Source organism: Rhineura floridana, chromosome 2, assembly GCF_030035675.1.
Source record: "Rhineura floridana isolate rRhiFlo1 chromosome 2, rRhiFlo1.hap2, whole genome shotgun sequence".
In the NCBI taxonomy this organism is placed as follows: Eukaryota; Metazoa; Chordata; class Lepidosauria; order Squamata; family Rhineuridae; genus Rhineura; species Rhineura floridana.
In genome coordinates, this window is record NC_084481.1 from 227,707,871 (window position 1) to 227,731,227 (window position 23,357).

The 23,357-nt window shown below is 44.4% G+C and overlaps 1 protein-coding gene and 1 non-coding gene across 6 annotated transcripts in view; both read left to right on the forward strand.

Moving 5' to 3' along the window:
- Window positions 1-23,357, forward strand: part of RTN1 (reticulon 1) — a 188,539-nt gene that overhangs the window by 16,301 nt on the left and 148,881 nt on the right. For 3 of the 5 annotated variants that reach the window (XM_061612431.1, XM_061612433.1, XM_061612434.1), the window contains exon 1: window positions 5,072-5,762. In XM_061612431.1, the coding sequence (XP_061468415.1) occupies window positions 5,564-5,762 (199 nt within the window). In that variant the 5' untranslated portion in view covers window positions 5,072-5,563. Of the gene's footprint in view, window positions 1-5,070; window positions 5,763-23,357 lie in introns of those variants that run through there. The other 2 variants (XM_061612432.1, XM_061612436.1) reach the window with 2 other exon arrangements.
- Window positions 18,739-18,809, forward strand: TRNAE-UUC (transfer RNA glutamic acid (anticodon UUC)). Its single transcript has one exon. It is a non-coding gene; the product is annotated as a tRNA-Glu (tRNA).

Genomic DNA, 23,357 nt, shown 5'->3' on the forward strand with positions numbered 1-23,357 from the left:
GTCTAATCTTTTAAAGCCATCCAAGTTGGTGGGCATCGCTGCCTCTTGTGGGGGAGAATTCCACAGTTTAACTATGAAGAAGTCCTTTCTTCTGTCTGTCCTTCTGCTTCATTGAATGTCCCCAAGTTCTAGTGTTGTGAGAGGAGACAAACCTTCCTATATCTACTTTCTCTATGCCATGCATAATTTTATACACCTCTATCATATCTCCTTTTACTTGCCTTTTCTTTAAACGAAAGAGCCCCAAATGCTGCAACCTTTCCTCATAAGGTAGTTGCTCCATCCCCTTGATCATTTTGGTTACCCTTTTCTGGACCTTGCCCAGTTCTACAATATCATTTTTGAGGTGAACCAACATGGATTAATTTAAACAAAAAAGCTGCTTTACAAATTGCTTTTCTATTAGCCAACCACCCTTCTGCCTTTTGCATCATGAAGCTAGTGTGGTGCAGTGATTAGAGTGTCAGACCAGGACCTGGGGGACCAGGGTTTGAATCCCCATTTGGCCATGAAGGTCACTGGGTAACCTTGGCCCAGTCACAGTCTCTCAGCCTAACCTACCTCACAGGGTTGTTTTGGGGATAAAATGAGGAGGGGGAGAACTATGTACACTACCTTGAGCTCTTTGGAGAAAACGTTGGGAGGAGAAAGCAAAAAATAGATGTATCTGCATTGTTTTACAAACAAATCATCATCATCATTTTATTTGTATGCCACAATTTCCATACCCAAACCATGCTCAAAGCTGCTAACAACACCAACAAATTTAGAGCATTCATTCTAACAGTTACAAAAATATAACAACATTTAAACAGCAAACTAATGAAAACATCTCAATAAGTATATAATAAACCTAATCATTCCCTGCATAATTTATAATAAGGTCTAACAATAAAAATACAAAAACATAACCCCCAAAACAGCAAAAATAACGCATCTCCAAAATCTTGCTCCCCCCCAACAAAAAACCCTGCTAAACAACACCTCACCCATGTAGGGAGGAATCGAATGTAGTTCTATGGAGGACATTCTGCCAGTGGAATAATTTCTGCTTGCGTGATGGAAGATTCTCCCCCTCCCCTCACCCTATGCATCCCCTAAATTTGTTCTAAGGGTTCCTCCAACCCTCTGGAGCAGATTTGGGGAGGACACAGGGAACGCCCGGGGGGGGGAGAGAAGAGAGGGAGAAAGTCCTATTGTGCAAGCGGAAATCCTTGCGCTGACAGGGATACATGAGTAGGATGCTGCCCACAGTCTTTAAGCATCCTGAGCAGTAGGTCTTTCTGCACTAGCAGCAAAATAGTCTCTGGCCCCTACAGCAGTAGCAGCAGTTTATGTAGCTGGAGTCCGTTAGGGCCATGCCAGGCGGAAACAGGCCAGGGAAGCAGGGAGCAGATCTTGCAAATAAGATTGCCTGAAAAAGATGTGGCACAGGGGAGGGGAAGAGTGCAGTCTATTTCTCCAACCCCAACCCCAATTCATCATAGTGCCAGCCCTTGCATGTGTGCAGGGCTGGCACCAGGCATAACTGGGCCCGTGGTGCCCACCTGCCCGTCCCACCTACCTCTGGCATCGCTGTGAATGCTGTGCATGCTGCACATACATGCCTATCATCAACCATGATGGTGGTGAGGATGTCAGCCCCTGCTAGGGAAGCCCCTACTGCCATCTTAGTTGATGACAGGCATTCATACGCAGCGCACACAACATTCACAGTGACAGAAGAGGTAGGTGGAGCATGTGTGTGGGGTTATTGAAGCCTGCGCTATCTGTATGGGGGGTGCCTGGGAGATCCCTCTTCTTGGTCCATGGCAGAATCAGAAGCTGCCACTGCCGCAGGTCACAGAATGGGAGTGTTACCCTCCCACCATAAAGAGAGTCCCTTCAGGGGCCCCTCTGGGCCACAGGGGCCCTTAGCCAGGGCTCAACCTGGCTGACCTCTGGCGCCGGCCCTGCATGTGTGTGCTCAGGCCTTCACTCAGGAAAGGCCAAAGGTTAGTGATAGAGCTTCTCATTTGATGCAGAAGTTCCCGGGTTCAATCCTTGGCATTTCCAGGTAAGGCTGGGAAGGTCCCCTGTCTAAAACTCTGAAGAGCCACTGCCAGTCAGTGTAAACAGTAAGTAAATAAATTTTATTGCATATAGCCAATAAGCCGGTGCAACATAGACAGGGAAAGGGGAAATATAAAACAAACAAGGTTAAAATCATCTATACAGGATAAATATTTATAACCGTAAAACGTAGGCAAGACTCCATACAAATTTAGACAGTTTTAACAAGTGCTGCTCTTATCTTTTTCGCGGCCAATGCAAAGTTGGCTACAGAGATTATAATGTGCTTTTGTGAGGCCAACAATAAACTAATTACTAGTTGATCGAAGGGGATCCCCTTGTTCAAACTTATGAAAGGAGCTATGAACTTCTCTCTCGGGAGATGATATAAGGGACAAATAAACATATAGTGAACTAGATCTTCAGGAACCATACAGCCATTGATACAATAGCGTTCCGCGTGTGGGATGCCAGCATACCTGCCTTCGAGGAATGCAGTGGGCATTGTTTGGAATCTCAGTTCAGTAAAGGCCCTGCGAAGAGGAGCGCAAGTCAAGATGTCAAAATAGGGAGCCAGAACATGGTTGGGTTTAATATAGGAAAACCAAGGGAGAAAGGAAGCGACTACTATCAAGGCTCTATCTTGTTGAGCATTGTAATCAAAAATTCTATTACGCAGCTCAATGTGATTAAGGCCGAAAAGTTTACTTTGGGTGAGATCATAAAGAATCGCTAATTCATCAAAGCCCAGCCCCCTTTCTCCAATTGGTCATTCCAGCACAATTTTGCAAGGGATGTCCTCCGACATAAATAGCTTTTTCCAATATCTCAGGTATGCGAGGTCAATCCTGGCTATTAAGGAAGGGAGACCAAGTTCTGCTCTAATGTGGGCTGATGGGGTGCCTTTAGGGAGCCCCATGAGCTGCTTCAAGAAGGTGTTTTGAAGGACTTCAAGGCTAAGACGTGCAGAGTAGCCCCACAGTTCTGCCCCATAAAGGATTTTGGCGAGAATTTTGGCCACATAGAGTTTAATCACTGGTCTTATTAATTGGCCACCACGAGAGTAAAAAAAATTCTTTAATTGGCCACTAGATCTAGAGGCCTGAAGCTTAATACTTTCCAGGTGGGAAGTCCACTGTAGTCTATTACTAAAACATATGCCTAGGTATTTGAAGGCATTCACCTGCTCGAGTGGCTGGCTGTTTAGTGACCAATTAGATTTTACTCTATAATTTTTCTCGCAAACCATGATTTTAGATTTGGAATAGTTAACCTGTAAGTGCTGGGCCTCACTATATTCGTGTAGGCCAGACAGCATTCTTTTTAGTCCAATCTTATTTAAAGAAAGAAGTGTAAACAGTACTGAGCTAGATTGACCAGTGATCCGACTTGCTATAAGGCAGCTTCCTTTAAAATGGAGGGATGTAGCACAGTGGTCGAACACATGCTTTGCATGCAAAAGATCCCAGGCACCATGGCACCCTCAAAAGCCTGCATTGGTGCCCCCAGAAGGTAGCTCAGAATCTGAGATTTCATGTTTTTAAAAAGTAAGTCTCTAGTCCTCCTAGAAAGTTATGGAGCTAAATGTGCAGGTACTCTTCTAAGTGATTTCTGTGAAATGAGCCAGCCTGGCTGCTCCTGCCTATCAGTGTTTGTAGCCAATGAGTGAAGTCAGAGCTGTGATTGATAAGTAAGTTGCCTGGACACCAGGCAATAGGAGTCCCTGAGGTCCTGAAGAGCTGCTGTTTTGCCCTCCCTTTTAGGGAATGAATTTTTAAGTAAACATGCTTAGGATAGCATTATATTTGAGCTAAATTATCTGTCTCTTTAAAGAACAGCTGTGGCCAAAGATAAGAGGGCGTGGTGCTAAGTAGGTGGGGCTAAATGAGAAGAGGTGGGTTTACAAGACAATTGGATATCCATAAAAGCCCCCCCCCTTCCTTACACCACTGGGTAGAGGGAGAGATTTGTGCCTCAGTATAGGTGATGAACTATGGCTATACTACCCTGAACATCTCATGTGATCTCGGAAGCTAAGCAGGGTCAGGCCTAGTTTGTACTTGGATGGGAGACTGCCTGGGAATACCAGTGCTGTAGGTTTAGAGGAAGGCAATGCTAAACCACTTCTGAATACCTCTTACCATGAAAACCCTGTATGTGTATATAGGGTCACCATAAGTCATAACTGACTTGAAGGCATATAACAACAACAATAGGTGATGCAACTGAGATCCTAACGTACTATTTTAACTTTTTCTATTCTGACTTTCATCTCAAAGGGGCGTTATGTTGGCTCACCTACAAATACATCCACATCAGAAATACTTTAACACAGAGTTTTTAGAAAATCTAGTGACTGTCGTAGTCTAATGACTGTGAGTACGAAACCAAGGAGCGTGTGTGTGTATTACCTGCTTTTATTAATGTTCTTTTTAAATAAAAAAGTTAAGTGTATTAGGGTGTTTTAGGTCATGTTTTCATAATATTACTGTTATTTGAATGGTTTTAATATTTTAGCTGACTTGGGAGGGGCGATAACCCTGAAAGTCAGCTTAAAAATATTGCATATGTGTCAGTTAATAGAAAAGGCAACCTTGGAGTGGCCCTGTGACTGCTGTGCATAGATGCTCACTGGGTTGGCATACACACCGTACATTTAAAGCACATTCTTCCCCTGCCCTTAAGAATCCTGGGAAATGTAGTTTGTTAAGGGTGTTGAGAATTGTAGCACAGTGACGGGTAAACTACCATTCCCTGGTTTTGGGGGGGATGGGGTGCGGAATGTATTTTAAACCTATGGTGTGTATGCAGTGTGGATTGTGCATTGGGATGATGATGAATACATTTAAAGCACACAGTGCACATTTAAAGCACATGGCTTTCTCCCCAAAGAATCCTGGGAATTGTAGTTTCCCCCCTTGCAGAATTACAATTCCCAGCCATCTTAACAAACCACAGTTCCCAGGATTCCTGGGGAGTGGAAGCCACGTGTTTGAAATGCGCCTTGAAGGTGCTTTAAAGGGATGGTGTGGCTCTGAAACACGCTTGCCTAGAAACTCCCGTCGTGCCTTTGCCGAAGGTCACCAGGCTCCCCTGACCTCCTTTTTCTCTTCCTGCCCCCCCCCTCCAGGTATTCTCAGCGAGTGGAAGGCAGCAGCTCAAGGGGGCAGAGTGTGGGGAACGCCAGGCGGGACGCTTCCCCCCGCCCCGCCGCCCTGTGATATGCCAGCCACAGGGTGACGCAAGGGCTGGAAGACTCCCGCTACACAAGCCATTTGCACCTGCGTAAGAGGCGCCGGCGGAGTCGCAGCAGCAAAACAGAGGCAGCTTCTCTTGCTGCAGCCGCCCAGAGAGTCTCCCCAGAGCGGCCCCTGCAGTTGCTCGCCGCTGCCACCCCGCCTTTCCCAGTCGCCGCTGTCGCCGCCTCCTCCTCCTCCTCCTTTTTTCCGCCCTTCCTTACCATCCTGCGACCTAGAGAAAAGCGAGCCAGTCCGCCTTGGAGCCAGCCGGGATGTCTTCGCCGCCGGATCGCCAGGGCTCCGGGGGGCACCAGGTTGGGGACGGCGCGGAGGACGAGAGCGCAGCGGCCGCCGGAGCTGCTCCAACGCGCTGGGATGCCGAAGGCGCGCAGCAACAGCAGCTGGCGGCGGCAGCGGCGTTCGGCTCGGCAAAGGAACCCCCGCCCGTTTCCATGGCGACTGCATCCACAGGTAGAAAAAATAAATAAATGAAACGGCGAGGTACCCAGAGATGCTCAACAAAGGGCCTTCGCCGCGTTCCAGCGGCGTCTGCCGGCTCTGCACGCCGGGAGATAATTCTGGCCAGGTCGCTGGGTAATTCTAAGGGAGATACAAAATAAAGGCCTTGGAATGAAATGGTGGGGTGGGGGGAAGAGACGGACAAAGGACCCGGCTTCCTTCCAAAGTTCCACAAGGTTCTTTGTAATTCATCGTTGCATGCGCTCTTTGGGCTGTTCTGGGGGGTTTCAGTGCATGGCTATGGAGGAACATTTCAGTTCGAAATGTAATGGGTTGCTCATTCCTTGTCTTCTGCTCAACCCCCCTCCCCAACACGCACCCACCACTGCATGCAAATCCTTTGACTGGGCAGAAGTTGTTCCCCAGACCTCCGGGTCACCTTGCATCATAATCTTTCCAGCGTCCAGCTTTGATTAATTTGTCAGAGAAGGGCTGGTTTGAGATTGCCTGTGGGGCACTCTCCCATGGAGGCAACAGCTGATTTTAAATCGTTGTTAGAAGTTCTTAACTGTTTTAAATATGGCTTAATTTTATTCTAAGTGTATTGTTTTTACTTCTTTGTTGCTTACCGCTCTGGGCTCCTTTGAAATAAATACTTGGCTTTGGGATGCAATCAGTAGTTCAGTTTTAACATGCAAAATCTTTTTTTTTTTTTTTGAGTGGGGTGGGGTGGTAGGTTGAAAGTTGCAGTTTGTGACCTCTTTTCAGGGACTAGCACGTGTTAGACCTACCCTTGTTATGTATGGATGTGATTTTACGATTTCATTTTGTTTTGGTTCCACGCTGGTTTTAATCTTTGTACTATTTTTGGTAAGTCACTTTGTTTAAAAAAGTGACTAAAGTGCAATTAATAATAATAATAATAATTGTTATTTTCAGGATTCTGCATATGCACCTACCCTGTGCGTGTGATTAAAGAGGCTTCAGCTTCTGAAATAATAGGTGTGTGTGTGATAACAGGGGTGTGAGAGTGCTTTTTGAAGAAAGGATTTTTCCACCCCTTCATCTCCTGCATCTGATGAAGTTGCTTGTTCTAGTTTTAATTCCCATCTGCCAATTGTTCTGTGTCCCCGTTATGCAATCTTGCAGTATTAAACTTGGGTGAAACAAGTTGAGGAGTGGGAGTGGTTGGGAAGGAAAGAAGTGTCCCAGTTACATAATAGTGCACCCTATTGTTGTCTTAGGAGGAGCTCCTTTGTTTGGTTGGGCTGGTCTGGTCTCCCTCTTTGATCTCCTGAACATCATCCTCCACAAGCTGCCTAGCAGAATACTGTCCAGAGTTATTTGTAGCTAGCTTTGCTCTGTGTGTGTGTGTGTGTGTGAGATGCAGGCATAACATATATTTTTGAAGATCCACCCCTTCACACACACACACTGTTCCTGCGTATGCTGTGAAATACAACCTATGCGCTGATACAGGTAAACTGATTCAGTCTTTGTGTAGGGCTGAACCAATATGTGAGCTGCCAAATCAACCTGCTTTGTTTGTGCCATGAATATAACATTAATACATAATAAAAGTCTTGTTTCCCTTAGACAGCTTTGAGAGTAAAAATGTGGCTTTACACTGAGAAAGAAAGGCAGAGGGTGACTGTGAATATGTGAGTGTAAAAGGGGAGAAGGTGAATTTCCCCAAAGGCTATAATTTCAGGAGGGGAAACCCCACCACCACCAAATATCTGCTGAGTTAGTTCCTTGTGATAAGGGGAGCTGGCAGTCTCAAAGCTCAGACATTCTCAGGAACAAAGGGTAGTTTCCTTAACACCACCATCCATTTCCACTATGTTAAGAAAAAAAATCCATTGGCTACATTACATTAAAAAAAATGAGGGCATTCATCTTCTACCTGATTCAAAATTTCTAAATTGATTGTAGGAAATATGCAGTTAAACAAAGTGCGTGTGTGGTGGACTGGAAAGATGTTTCTTTTACTCTTTTCTACAGAAAGAAACAAGCATTTACCTTTATGTGGGCTAAATCTGGGAGCCTGAGAAAAAGAGGCAGGGCTTGTGATTTTCTGATGCTTCCTTCATGCGGCTTGCTCAGAGTTCAAATGAGCTGACAAAGGCATAACGACCTTGATTGTTCATTGTATTTGTTTCTTATTTAATAACAGGGGTATGTGATTGTGGGAGGAAGGGCTAAGGGTGTTGTTTTTACCAAAGGCTGCAATACCCAGTAGCACTGTATCTAAAAACACGTGCCCCCATCTCCCCTAAGTACATTTGTTTGCAGATTTCAGTGGTACTTATTTGCAAAGACTGTACTTGTCTTTAGAATCAGACAATTGCCTTGCTCCATTTCCATCTGTTATTGATTTGTCCATTCAAAGTACACAGATGGACACTCCTGTTGCTTCCTAGGAATTGTTTTTGTTTATCTTTGCTTTAAGTCCTTGAAATAAAATGGCATTTCAAAGCATTTCACATGCTGCCTGTATCGTATTTTGAACTTTGGTGCTTTGAAAACGGGATGGGAGTTTGCTGTTCACAATGTGATCTGTTGTATCCTTTACTCGCACGAGTGATTGCATTTGGCCAAACGTGATCTTAAGCAGTGGCGTCACTAGGGTTGGTGTCGCCCGGTGTGGCCCGCAGCGCCTTCTTTCTCAGACTCTGGGTGATCACGTGCGTGGCAGAGTGCGCGCGTGGCCTCTGGGAGCACGCGGCCAAATGACAGAGCCTGGGAGCACGCTGCCACCTCGTTGTCTGCCGCCGCTTCCACTTTCTAACAGCCGAGGAAGGCAGTCGGCGCACCACGTGAAGACTCTCGTTGGTGCCTAGGCAGTGCCTGGGGGGGCGGCTCTGGGTGTCACCCCTGTCTGGTGGTGTCACCCGCTGCGGCCCGCACCTGCGCACCGCCCTAGTGACGCCCCTGATCTTAAGCACTTTTATTAGGAACTAAGTCCCGCAGACTTCAATGGTACTAACTCTCCAGGACTGCAGCCTTAATAAAACAGCTTACTTCACTGCAGACAATATTGCTGGAGATGACTGTCACAATACATGATAGAAGGATTAATTTTATGTAACACAGCAGATGGAACAGTCATTAATACACAAAAACTGAACTGCCTGTATATTTTGCGTGATTTCATTTTGACTGTCTTCCTGATATTTACCATTGGTATAAGTAATATTTAAGTTTGGGAAGGGCCGTATTTCAGTGGTAGAGCATCTGCTTTGCATGCAGAAGGTCCCAGGTTCAATCCCAGCATCTCCAGGTAGGGTTGGCAATGTACCCAGTCTGGAACCTTAGACAGCCGCTGCCAATCAATGTAGGTAATACTGAGCTAGAAGGACCACTGGTTTCACTCTGTGGAAGGCAGCTTACAATGTTCCTAACTCTCAGCATGAAATTCTCACCAGCATTATAATTATTAGGCTGTATCAAACTATATAGTTCAAGATTCTAGTTCTGGTGTACAAAACCCTATACAGCTTGGGACCAGGATACCTGAAAGACTGTCTTACCCCTTATATACCCAGTTGATCACTGCGCTCTGCAGGTGAGGGCTTCCTGCAGATACCATCTTATCAGGAGGTCTGTTCTGCACAATATAGGAAACGGACCTTTAGTGTGGTGGCACCTACCCTGTAGAATTCTCTCCCCTTAATAAATATTAGACAGGCACCATCTCTGTTATCTTTTTGGCGCCTATTGAAGACTCCTCTTTCAACAAGCCTTTTAAGTTAAGACCTATCCCAGTCTGTGTCTGTGTTGGAATTGCTTTTAATATGTTTTTTTAAAAACTCCCCCCCCCAAACAATATGTTTTTAAACCCTTTTTATTTAAGATGTTTTTAAAGTTGTTTTGTTTTAATGTATTTTAAGGTCTGTTTTTATGATGTTTTAAAGTGTTTTTACTGCTTTTGTTTGCCGCCCTGGGCTCCTGCTGGCAGGAAGGGCGGGATATAAATAAATAAATATATCATACCCTGAGTAGACCCACTGAAATCAATGGATGTAAGTCATTATGATTTCCTGCATACGTCTACTGATTTCAGTGAGTCTATCACTCGAAGCTAAAATGATGAAACTGAGGTTATCATACTTTGGACATATAATGAAAAGACATGATTCATTAGAAAAGATAATAATGCTGGGAAAAACAAGGGAGTAGAAAAAGAGGAAGGCCAAACAAGAGATGGATTGATTCCATAAAGAAGCCACAGACCTGAACTTACAAGGTCTGAACAGGGTGGTTCATGACAGATGTTGTTGGAGGTCACCGATTCATAGGGTCGCCATAAGTCGTAGTCGACTTGGAGGCACATAACAGCAAGAGCTCTGAGTATGAGAGCCAGTGTGGGGTAGTGGTTAAGGTGTTGGACTGCCACCCAGGAGACCAGGGTTCAAATGCCCAAATAGCCTTGAAGCTCACTGGGTGACCTTGGGCCAGTCACTTCCTCTCAGCATCATGAAAACCCTATTCGTAGGGTCGCCATAAGTTGGAATCAACTTGAAGGCATATAACACAACAGTGTATATATATGTGTGTGTGTATTTATATATATATAGCACTTGAGGAGCATAGAATCAAGTAGCCAAACATAAAAATATGAACATCCGTTTCAGAGAGCCAGTGTGGTGTAGCGGTTAAGGTGTTGGACTAGGACCTGGGAGACCAGGGTTCGAATCCCCACACAGCCATGAAGCTCACTTGGTGACTTTAGGCCACTCTCAGCCTCAGAGGAAGGAATGGTAAACCACCTCTGAATACAGCTTACCAAGAAAACCCTATTCATAGGGTCGCCATAAGTCGGAATTGACTTGAAAAGCAGTCCATTTCCATTTTTTCCGTTTAACAGGGGCCCTATTCTTCCTTCTTAGGGTTTTGAGTACGGTATTCAATCCTCCTCAGAGTAGACCCATTGAAGTTAATAGACATGACTAACTTGGGTTCATTAGTTTCAATTAGTCTACTTGGAGTAGGGTTTAGTTCAATACAATCTCCAGTCTTTAAGGTGCCATAAGACGCGTTGTCTTTATCCAATGTAGCGCTCAGTAGTCATCCTGTCAGTGCCAGGATTTACACTTGAGCAACGGGACTTTCCTTCCTCTCTTCCCACCCCGTCTTCTTCAAATCTGCTCTGGAGGGTTGGGGAAGCCCTTAGAACAGGTTTGGGGAGAGCATGAGGAAGGGAGAGGTGGGAAAAAGTCTTGTTGCACAATTGTAAATCCTTAAGCTGACAACAACAGTTGCTTACCACCACATTGGATGCAAGCCTTTGTTGGCTGCGTTGCAACAGGCTAGCATGGTTACCCTTCTGGAAATTGGCACATAGGTTGGACTGTAATGCTGGATCGGCCTTAGGAACATAGGACATCATACCATTTATCCATTTACCTCAGTATTGTCAACACTGACTGGCAGCGGCTCACCAGGGTTTCAGGCAGAGGTCTTTTCCCAGCCCAGATATCATGGAGTGAGCCTGAGATGTTTTGCATGGGAAGCATGTGCTGTACCACAGAGCTGTGGCCCTTCCCCAGTCATTATGTTTGTAAGAATAAAAAAAAGTTTGTGTCTATCTTTTTAAAAAAATCACTGGCCCCTCCAGACATCCTTTGTATTGTGCATTCATGATCTTATGTGCTCATGGTGATATGGGACTGGGGTCACATGTAAACCTGCTTTCAATTCTATTTGCACCTGCAAAAGTTTTGGGGCACATACTGCTTTGTTTCCAATCAGTGCATGTCCTGTAACTTCCTGCTGAAATCTTGTAACTTCTTATACTACAAATGTTCCTGGCTTATTTTTTTCACACTGTAGCCCCTCCAGATAGCAATAATGCAGTAAAGTTGGCGAAGCATTGCAGAACAAACTAAAGCAGAATAAATCCATCACTAATGCACTATGATTGTGTGAAGAACATGTTGAAGAAGACACCCGCAATAAAGTGCCACTCTGGAGGGGCCCAAAGAGCCAAAATTCTGACAGCAAAAAGCTGGATTCTATGACCGATGTGAATTTTAAAGTTACTTATGTCTATGTGAGCCTAAGAATAACATGCAATTCATTTTTCTTCTGCTAGTCATGGGACAGGCAGAGTGCTTTGCTGAGCCTTAATGTCTCATCTCAGCTACTGCAACAGGGTGCTTAGCACCCCAAAATGTCATCAGATACTTACTTTAAGGACTTGGAATGGGCATTTGCTCAACACATGCTTTTCATACAGCAGGCTTTGGGTTCAGTCCCTGGCACCTCTAGTTAAAAGGATCTTAAGAGGGCAACGCAAGGGAAGATTCGTATGCCAGGGACTATGGGGAGTCACTGCCAATCTGAGTAGTCAGCAAAGGGTGGATGAATGGAGCAACAATTAAGCTCTCTATAAGCTCTGCTTCAGCCAGTGGTGCCTACTGCCCATTGGGACTGGGAGAGCGGAAGGCAGAGAGGTCAACAGTAGGCAGAGGCTCTATGACAGGCAGAGCCAACTTATTCTAGTTTTGTCCCCATCCTTCTGCCTGCTGAGTTCTACAAAGGCTACACTGAGACTAAGGGGGAAGAAGTATGCAGCCAGGGCCACCCCCTGGACTTGGATGTAAGTAAGATGGCAAGCAGGTGGGGCTGGTTGAGGGGAGACTGAGGATCATGTGGCAGTTCCCCGTTTGTCCTAACAGACCAGCCTCCGTTGGGCCTAGCTAGGTAATTTTAGATCCTTTAAGACAACTATGTGTATTGCTTCAGTTGTGACGTACACAATTAATTTTCTCCCCCTACTGCATGAACATGTATGGATGTGAAAGTTGGACAGTGAAAAAACCGGATAAGAGAAAAAACTCATTTGAAATGTGGTGTTGGACGAGAGCTTTGCGCATACCATGGACCATGAAAAAGACAAATAATTGGGTGTTAGAACAAATTAAACCAGAACTGTCATTAGAAGCTAAAGTGATGAAACTGAGGCTATCATACTTTGGACACATAACAAGAAGACATGATTCACTGGAAAAGACAGTAATGCTGGGAAAAACAGAAGGGAGTAGAAAAAGAGGAAGGCCAAACAAGAGATGGATTGATTCCATAAAGGAAGCCACAGACCTGAACTTACAAGATCTGAACAAGGTGGTTTATAACAGATGTTACTGGAGGTCACTGATTCTTAGGGTTGCCATAAGTCGTAATCGACTTGAAGGCACATAACAACTACTGCATGAGTGGGGAACCTTTGGCCCTCCAGATGTTGCTGAACTAGAGCTCCCATCATCCCTGGTTATAGGCCGTGTTTGCTGAGACTGATGGGAGTTGTAGTTCAGCAACGTCTGGAAGACCAAAGGTTTGCCGCACTTGCCGTACTGCTATGCCATGGGTTACAGCTGATTCTACAGTTTTGCATTTTAAACTTGCTTAGATCTTAGTACCATTATGACTACAGGAAGAAAATGGGATTTACTTCTCCTGCCCTGAGATTAAACACATTTACCTGGAAATAAGTACCATTTTGTTACAGGAAAGGATAATATATTTTATAGTACTGTAACATAATAAAATGATATTAATATTTGTTATTAATATTTGTTACAATAATAATCATTTAATTCATTTGTGAATCGCGTGCACATCCTGTAATGCATCTCAAAGTGATTTCAAAGTGATTTCACAATAAAAGCATATAGAAAACTGTTGCGTATATAAAAACAGGTAAAATAATTGCATATATAAATTGAATAGATAACCATGTAATGCCCAGGCAGCTGACTGTTGAATTTTTTTTAAAAAAATAGGGTGGCCAGGTATCCTCCTTTACATATGATACTCCTCTATTTTGAGATGTCCTCTGTTTGGTCTGGTTTTAAGATACACATTTATATTGTTTTAAGATATACAGTTGTAAGATATAAGTTAGGCATGCCCATTAATTTCAGTGGGTCTACTCTGAGTAGGAATGGTATTGAATATTACCCACAGAACCCTAAGAAGGGAGAGTAGGGACCTAGAAGCTGTAAATGCTTGGACTGCAGACTGAACAGTACAAATCTATACATGTCTGTTCACAAGAAAGCCCCATTGAATTCAGTGGGACTCACTCCCAGGATTGCATCCTTAGAATGGCAAATTCTGCCTTGTTACTATTTCTTCTCCTGCCCTCTCTAGCACATCCTTGCTGGAAGCCAATGAGTAATATTAAATTTGCATATATGTATATAGATTAGCACATGAAAATGAAAGGCTTAGCAGATAGTTCTGATTCAGTATATACTCTGCTTCAGTTTTGCATTCACTCAAAATGAACATGGACAAATACACAGACATGTATGTACTGACATCTGTTGGGAGGGAAATGAATGCATGTCAAAGATGGGAAGCAAAAGGCATTGTGATAGACTCCCTCTCTCTCCCCCCCCACCCCGGCAACCTGTGCACATTCATTTTAATTCCTAATGAATGTCTGTCCAGAGCTGCATGATGGGCTGTGCAACACAAACAGGAGTTAACATTTGATTTAACGCATAGATGCTCAATCAAAAATCTGAGCTGTGAAAATTTGGAAGAGTTTACATCTGTTCCTTCCACATGGCTATTGCAAAAATTATTAGAGTGCATTTTATCGTAGCAGCCATCAAATTTAAGTGGACAACAAAACACAATGGTTTCTGTAGGTTTCCTGGCTCTTTTTCAGAGAGTTGCAATTTAACACATGCACCCATCTTCCTCCTTGCAAGATAAAAATAAAAATATCTATTTTCTTTTTGCATGGAGGGAAGGCAACTAGTAAGAAGCAGTCTCAGGCTGATCCTGCAAAGTCGTGAAGATTTTTCACCAGCAAGAGAGATGCTGGGAGCATTTTCTGTGTGTTCATGCCACCCAACACACCATCTGGATCTGGATTCTGTTATTTATTTTTATATGGGGATGGTAAAAGCAATGTTACCATAAATATTAATGCAGACTGAGGCTGTTCCCTGGAAATCATTCCCTGGTATAAATTCATAGGGACTTCCACTGTCTCTGGACTCTTGCAAACAGGCCTGCCACAGCCATCCTTTTGAACAATAGGGATGGAAAAATCTGCCCATTTCAATTCTGTTTCTCATTTTTCCAATCTTCAATGCAGTTCTTCATATTCCTGCAGCAATTTGCATTTAAAAAAAAAAAATCCTCGTGAAAATAAGAATATGCATTTTAGTGCATATTTCTGCTTAAACACATTTTTGTATGCATTAATTGACTAATGTACACATTTTTGCGAGCAGTTTCTTTTAATGCATTTTTGTATGTTATTTTCACTGTAGTATTCATTTTTATGCATATTTCCCCCTATGCAATTTTGTAAACAATGGTTGGACAGTGCGTTGCGAAATTTGGATAACGGCGAATTTCAAAGGGTGGGTATGTTTCGGTTCCCATATTGTTTTGGGATGTGCAGATTTGATAGATTCAGCTTTAAATGCAAACTAAATCGAATTTATCCCCCATGCCTACCACCAACTTGGATGGCTTTGAAATAGGTTTGTTCATGGACAATAAGACTATCAATGGCTACTAGCCAGAGTGGCTGTGTTCTTACCTCCATGGCTGGAGGCAACCTGCTTCTGAATACCAGTTGCTGGAGACCACAGGAGGGGAGAATGCTTTTGTACACAGCTCCTGCTTGTGGGCTTCCCATAAGCATCTAGTTGGCCCCTGTGAGAACAGGATGCTGGACCAGATGGGTCATTGGCCTGATCCAGCAGGCTGTTCTTTTGACAGTGCACACAAACTCTTTGCTCTTCCGTTTGTGGTGGTAGCGAACAAACCAATTAGTCTTCCATTAACCATAGCTTACCATTTCTTCCAAACTGGGGAACTGTGATTAACAGCTTCGGAACTAGCTAGGATATGAAATCATCTTTAAATCATAGTTTAATATCCTTGGCTCTTCTGAAGCTGCTAACTGTAGTTTCCTGGTTTGGACAAACTATAGCTAACTGAAGCCTTCCTGGTTTGTTTATCAGCTCACAGGAAGGGAGGACTGAAGAGGCTGTGTGTGAAGTGGCAAAAGCGTTTTTCATATCCTGGCTTATTAATTTGAGATATGATTGTCTGAACATGGTCCATGAGTGCTTTTGTGACCTTTAGCACAGTTGAGATGCTGCTTTTCCATTATTAGATGGTAAAGGAATTAACACCAAGATTCCACACAGACCTTCATATACTGCAAAATTATCCAGCAATGCCTTGCCCCTTGACCAAGTTCCTTCATAATGTCTACTCACTAGTACATTTCATTTTTGTTTAATAGTGGGATTGGGCAAATCCTAGCCCCAGTTAAGCTTGGCCTAAATATTTGTTTGGGTGGGGAAGAGAAGATGATTTGACACACTGTCAGGGATTCCCTTGGTTCCTCAGCCTCACTTCATGTAAAACAGGCTTCCTGAACCTTTCACTGCACCAGTTCTCACAGAATTACTTCTTTGAACCCTCCTAGTAGCATGCCTGGAAGGCTTTAGGCATGAGATGACACCGTCACTGAGAGACAGTATAAATCTTGAACTATGTTGTAGGTTTATAAAAGGGATATTATTTACAAAAGGGAATAGGGTTGCTTATTTTGGGACTTTATAGGTGGTGTAGTGGTTAAGGTGTTGGACTACGACCTGGGAGACCAGGGTTCGAATCCCCACACAGCCATGAAGCTATCTGGGTGACCTTGGGCCAGTCACTGCCTCTCAGCTTCATGAAAACCCTATTCATAGGGTCGCCATAAGTCGGAATCGACTTGAAGGCAGTATATTTGCATTTATAGATGCTTGCTGACAGCATTGCTGACACCAGCCTCCAAGTGGTTCTCCCCACAGGCCAGTTTCCCTAAATCTCCACCCCAGCCAATTACTTTCATAACCTCTCTCCCTCTCCCTCTCTCTCTCCTGAGAGATATGTCTGCCGGATGGTGGTTTTTTATTATGTTAAGCCAGTCATGTTCTGAACTAATGCTGGATCCCATGGAGAAAGCAGCAATGCTGAAGACAGGGCTGGTCAAAGGTTGCTGGACTATGGATCGTTTCAAGTGAGCAACTTGCTCCAATTTGTTGGGAGCAGACTGAGGCCTTTTCAGCCTCTCTCTCCAGACTTCCTCCTCCAGGCTCCACTCCCTCAAAGGGCCAGCCCTCTGGCCTGAAGACAGGTACTCCTCCTCCCTTCCATCACCTCCCTTCTTGTGCGCCCCCTGTGCCCCTGGACTGCTGATGTGCAGTGGAAGGCATCTGATTCTTCAGGTTTAGGGGAAGCTGCTTCCCCTAAGAGAATCCAGGCTCTGGCCCTGTAGGCCCTGGTAGTCTGGGAGGCTCCTCTAGGAGCTCCTGTTCAACTGTCTCGGGCGCAAGGCGCAGCAGTTCTGAGCCCTGAATCTGACCTGACTCCCCACCTGGGGCCTCTCTGTAGCCTCCGAATCCATGTCACATTCAGGGATCATGGAAGCGTTGCCTAGAGACGTTTTGTATTAGGTGGCAAATAAATTGAATAACAACTTCCACTAACCAAATTTGTTGTTTGGGGTGGGAGGGTAATTCCAAAAATCTTCCATAAAGGCTCAATAGGGAGAGTGATTTATCAGGGACAGAGACTAGTAAGGGCAACCCAGGATATTTTTATTATTTATTTCATTTATAAAACCTATGAAGCATTCTGAAGCAATTTCACAATAAAGAATGACAATAAAAACAATTGAAAACAATTTGAGATTCAGTACAGATACCAACAAATTCAGTTGGGTAGTATATTTTTTAGTACAGCATTTTATACTGTACGCTTAAAGGTTCTGATGATTAAACAGCATATAAATCCTGTTAAATGGCATTTTAAAAATGTAGTACCGAAGGCCAGTCAAGTTAATAATTATAGGTATTTTGTATTGTTCATTGTTTTAAATTTGTTGAGTTTAATTGCTTTTATCTGTTGCATTTTATCTTAAGTTGCTTATAATGCAGTTAACAAATATTGTTATTGTTATTATTGTTACAGTAACAATAGCAACAAAAATGGGCACCTGTGGTAGGAAATCGCAGAAGCCCTTCTCCTCTTCCCTGGTAGTACAAATGCAATAGTAATAAATGAACAGCCATTTCCTGCCAGTTGCAACACACAGGACCAACAGCCAGAAACATCCATCTCACTCTGCTTAATGGTGGGGCTGACTGGAGGACTATTGAAGCGCAAGCCACAAGTTGGTTTTTTTCCTGTCCTTAACAGTGAAGTCTGAGGCACGTTTCCTCAGTAAGTCTGATTCCATTCAGTGGGAGTCACTTCCACATTAGTGGGCAGTATTCAATGCTAGCCCTATTCAGGGTAAACCCATTGAAGTTAATGGACGTGACTCACTTAGGTTCAGTAATTTAAAGGAGTCTGCTCTGAGTAGGACATAGCTGAATACAGCCCCCTGTGAGGGAATGAGGAGAATAATCAAACATGTTCTGAGCATCGTAAAAATAAAAATGCCGCAGAAGATTTTCGTAGGGCTTAAACTTTAGCCCTTGTTTCCCCCCACCTCCAGCCCATTGAGGACAGTTTAATTTATCATTTTACAACAAGACCATTGATGTTTGCAGTTGCTCCAGAAGCTCCTTAGTCCTAGCTCAATTTGTTATGTGCCTTCAAGTTGATTGCGATTTATGGTGACCCTATGAATCGGCGACCTCCAACAGCATTTGTTGTGAACCACCCTGTTCAGACCTTGTAAGTTCAGGTCTGTGGCTTCCTTGATGGAATCAATCCATCTCTTGTTTGACCTTCCTCTTTTTCTACTCCCTTCTGTTTTTTCCAGCATCATTGTCTTCTCTAGTGAATCATGTCTTCTCATTATATCTCCAAAGTATGATAAACTCAGTTTCATCCTTTTAGCTTCTGGTTTAATTTCTTCTGGTACCCAAGTATATCTCTTGTTTGATCTTCCTCTTTTTCTACTCGAATGCACAGAGGACAGCGCTGTACAATTCAGTATGAAAGGGAAGGGGCGTAGCTCAGTGGTAGAGCATCTGCCTTTCATGCAGAAGGTTCCAGGTTCAATCCCTGGCATTTCCAGGTAGGGCTGGGAGAGACTCTCTGTCTGAAATCCTACAGAGCTGCTTCCACTCATTGTAGACATACTGAGCTAAATGGACCAATGGTCTGACTTGGTATAAATCAGCTTCCGTTGTTCCTAAGCCAGATGTGTGGACTGGAGAAAATTTCTTCTAGCAGTGGATGGATAGGTCTGGGTTGAATGCAAGGAGATGAGGATGAAATTTTAGATTCAGAAAAGGGCAACCAAAATGATCAAAGGGATGAAGCAACTCCCCTATGAGGAAACATTACAACACTTTGAGCTTTTTAGTTTGGAGAAAAAGTGAGTAAGAGGCAACATGACAGAAGGGTATAAAATTATGCATGGCATGGAGAAAGTGGATAGAAAAACATTTTTCTTCCTTGTAACACTAGAAATTGGGGACATCCAATGAAGTTGAATGTTGGAAGATTCAGGACAGAGAGAAGAAAGGACTTCTTCACAGAGTGCATAGTTAAATTATGGAACTTGCTCCCATTAGAGGCAGTGGTGGCCACCAACTTGGATGGCTTTAAAAAAAGGATTAGACAAATTCATGGAGGAGAAGCCTATCAACAGCTAACAGACATAATGGCTATATTCTCCCTCCATAGTTGGAGGCAGTATGCTTCCGAATACCAGTTGTTTGAAACAGCAGGAGAGGAGAGTGCTGTTGCACTCAGGTCCTCCTTGTGAGCTTCCTATGGACAACTGGTTGGCCAATGTGAGATCAGAATGCTGGACCAGATGGGCCTTTGCGCTGATCCAGCAGGCTCTTCTTATGTCCTTATAGCATGTCAAGTTAGGTTCCAGGATTCATGCGAGATGCAGCAGTTACCAGGGGAGACAACAGGAGTAGCTTTTCCATCTTTTAAAGGCTTGGAAAAAAACATCTATTTTTCCACCTAGACTAAACATAGCCAAGCTGCTCAGCCGTTCTGCGTACTACTTGCTTGTCGCTTTAGGATGCTTTATCACCCTCCTTTAGGGACGGGTGACACGAAAAAAGAAGTTTGGCTGGAGCAGATATGTGTTGTAGTCCAAAACATCTGGAGGGCACCAGGTTGGAGAATACTAGTTTGATGTCTTCACAAGAAATTGGAATTTCAGCAGCTGCAATTTGTTTCTGCCAGGTATGAGGTGCTACATCTTTTTGTCAGGGTCTGTTTTGGGGGTCAGGCCTAAATGACCAGGTTTCCATGTCCAGAGTTGTGAGAGGTGTGGGAAGAGCAGTGTCTTGGGCCAATATGGGGTGAAGTGAATAGTGATCTAGGCAGGCGCAGGTCAAGTTCCAAAAGCAGCAAATGGAGCCATACATTGCATGTATTGAAATCTGCAAAACCAAAGGATCCAGAATTGGTTCTATTGCAAATCCTGGGACCAGGATGTTGTACTCTCATAAGGTTCTGCAGCCAAGACTATAAGAGCAAGAGACTAAGTGTCAGTCTCTACCGGCTGCACCAAGGTGATATATGGTGCTGTAAAAGAATTAGCTGGCAGCTGCCTAAGCAGGGGCTTGGTTGTAAAGCAGATAAGCAAGGGAGAGAGTCAAGGGGTCTCAGTGCACATGCCAGGTCATCTTCCAAAAAGCAAAGTCACTTAACAAAGCAAGGTTTGATATTCTAACAAGATAATCTGAGTTTCAAGGCACTGCTGGTGAGGGTCTGATGCTGGCGTCTTGACGTTGCTTCCAGCAAATGACAAACGGCATCTCACTGCCTTTTAAGTTCCCTGCCCCAGTTCAGGTGCTAGCAATCAGCCCTCCGACTCCTACGAGCTTGTAGCCTTAAACGGCCAGAACGCCTGCATTGCTCTACTAGTCACAGGCGTCTTTGCTCTGCAGGGAGTGGAGGGGCCTCCTGTTCACTCCCTGAGTTGGACTGAGGGGCTCCAGCTGTATCCTGAACATCTTCCAGGGGTGGGATGTCTGGAGTTGTTTCAGGGGTGAGTCTGTTCCCTCTCCTTGGTCTGCTGCGCCAATTCCCTGTTCCTCCTCCTCCTCTGAGGACTCATCCGAGGGAGGCATGCCACTAAGCTAATAAAATATGGGCAGTTCACACTGCGGCCAGACTCGCTTTTCAAATCTGCAAAAAGAAAAATCCTTGGAGTTTGGATGCCTTTTTCATTATCTTGTTCCGAGAGTTCTTTATTTTTTTTGCTGCCTCGGGTGTGGAAACCTTTTCAGCTCAAGGGTTGCATCCCTTTCTTGGCAAGCGTCTGAAGGCTGTGTAGCAGTGGCAGGCAGGGCCAGAGGCAAAAATGGGTGGAGAAATGCATGTACATTTATTTCCTTTGTACAGTAGGGTAGTCTCTACACACACTCACACCCCCTCCCCCTCCCTTTCTGTCCTCCATATATCCAAGAAAGTAAGAGGTATTATCAGAATTTAGGGACACATTCCGGATAGGCAAAAGCAGTCAAGGAGGACACAAAGCCTGGGCCGTGGGGGCTGTGTTCTGGGGAGTGTGGGTGTAGTCATTTGGGGTCACGGAGGGTCGTAGACCTGTTACTTTTTTGGGAACAGGGTCCCATCCAGGTCCTTGGGTATGTGCCAGTCAGCATGAAAGGGGAGTATGTTAGCCACTGAGAAGCGTCCTTGTCCATTCATGCTGATTGGAGCCAATCAGAGTGAAAGGAGATGAGTAGCCACTGAGAAGACTTTTCTCAGTAGCTAACACACACAGCCTCCCCTTTCATACTTGTTGGCTTCTAGAGTGGAGTGTGGACTCGCAAGAGGACAGGGAGAGCAAAGGAGATGAGGGAAAGTGGAAAACGGGGCATGGCGGTGAGGGGGCATGGTGTGATTATCATGAAGTGACTCTGCACTTCTGAATTTGCCACTACACTACTGCTGGGGAGAGAAGAGAGGGGTTGCACTAGAATTTATGAGCTTCAAAAGGCTCTTCACAAGGATGGCAGCAGGAAGCACCATGACTAAGTGCTTCAAAGAGAGTACTTTAAAGTGCTACTGTGCAATCAAGTTCCAGCACAATCACAGCAGCAAAGGAATTGCACCTAGCATTTGATTTGATGCGGGGAGGATGGTTATTTATGGCAGTAAGGGATGAACAGACATAGGTAGGAGACTGGCAGGCACCTCACGAAGCAGAATTAATAATTCACTGTTATCCAGGTCAGCAGCTATAGCCCCCTTATCTGCCAAGATTATCTGCCAGGATAATCTGTGCATGGCCTCTGTGCAGAGGGCACCCTATGGGATCAAAACGCACAGCGCTATAATTGAGTCTTCAACCACGATTCCTCTATAGCCACGGTTGTCAAATTTGGGAGGCAGACCTTCTAGGAGTCTGCATCTGTGTTAGAATTGCTTAACATGTTTTTTAGTAATGTTTTTAACCCTTTTTAAAGTTTTTTTTTTAAAAATGTTTTTAACGCTGTTTTGTTTTAATGTATTTTAAGATCTGTTTTTATGGTGTTTTAAAGTGTTTTTAGTGCTTTGTTTGCCGCCCTGGGCTCCTGCTGGGAGGAAGGGTGGGATAGAAATCAAATAATAAATAATAAATAAATAATAAATAGGAGATTAACCAGGCGCAAAAGAGGATGGTGGTTCTTGGACCTTTTAATTAATTCTTCCACACAATTTGAAAAGATGCAGCGTTTTTGATGCCTGTCACACAGGGATATGTCATGCTGCACTGGCAAAAATGCACAACCCCTACGTAGGGAGAATACTATTCCACCCATTTAAAATGCACGTGGGTTGTTGATATTTTGATACCTCTGTCCACCACCAGTGGAAAATCATGGCTGCCAAGAATGAACCCTCTCGCCTCCTATGTCTTCGGAGGCAGAGCATAGCCATCATGGCTGGTACCCATTGATAGTCTTATCTTCCATGAATTTGTCTAATCCTCTTTTAAAGCCATCCAAGTTGGTGGCCATCACACGAATTCTGTAATTTAACTATGCGCTGTGTGAAGAGGTAGAAGCTGGTATAGCACAGTGGGGAGGAGAGCCTGGCTGGGAGTCCAGAGTCTGTGAGTTCAAATCCCCGCTCGTGTCTCCTGGGCGTCAAGGGCCAGCTAAAGATCACTCCTCAGTGAGTGGCTCAGGGGTGACGTGCCCTGCCACCTGTGCAGCCGTGGGCAAGCTGCATAGTCCCAAGGAGCCTAGTTGCCCCCCAGCTGGCAGTTGCAGACAAGGAAGGGGCTGGCTTGTGCAGCTGTGGCAAGCTGAGCAGGCCCTAGCCAGCTGGGGAGGACTAGCCCCAGAGGGAGGCAATGGCAAACCCCCTCTGAATACAGATTACCATGAAAACCCTATTCGTAGGATAGCCATAAGTCAGGATTGACTTGAAGGCAGTCCATTTCCATTTTGTGTGAAGAGGTACTTTCTTTTGTCTGTCCTGAATCTTCCAGGACTGCAAAGCAGGGGCTGATCTGCATTAGGTTTTCTCACTGGTATTATAATTTCTTGCCTTTGACACCCATTTGTGTTGATTACTGCTACTTTCATAGAAACTGTGGTTTGTCATCACATCTGAAATCAACAAACTGTGGTTTATGTGAGCCATCCAAATCGGAAT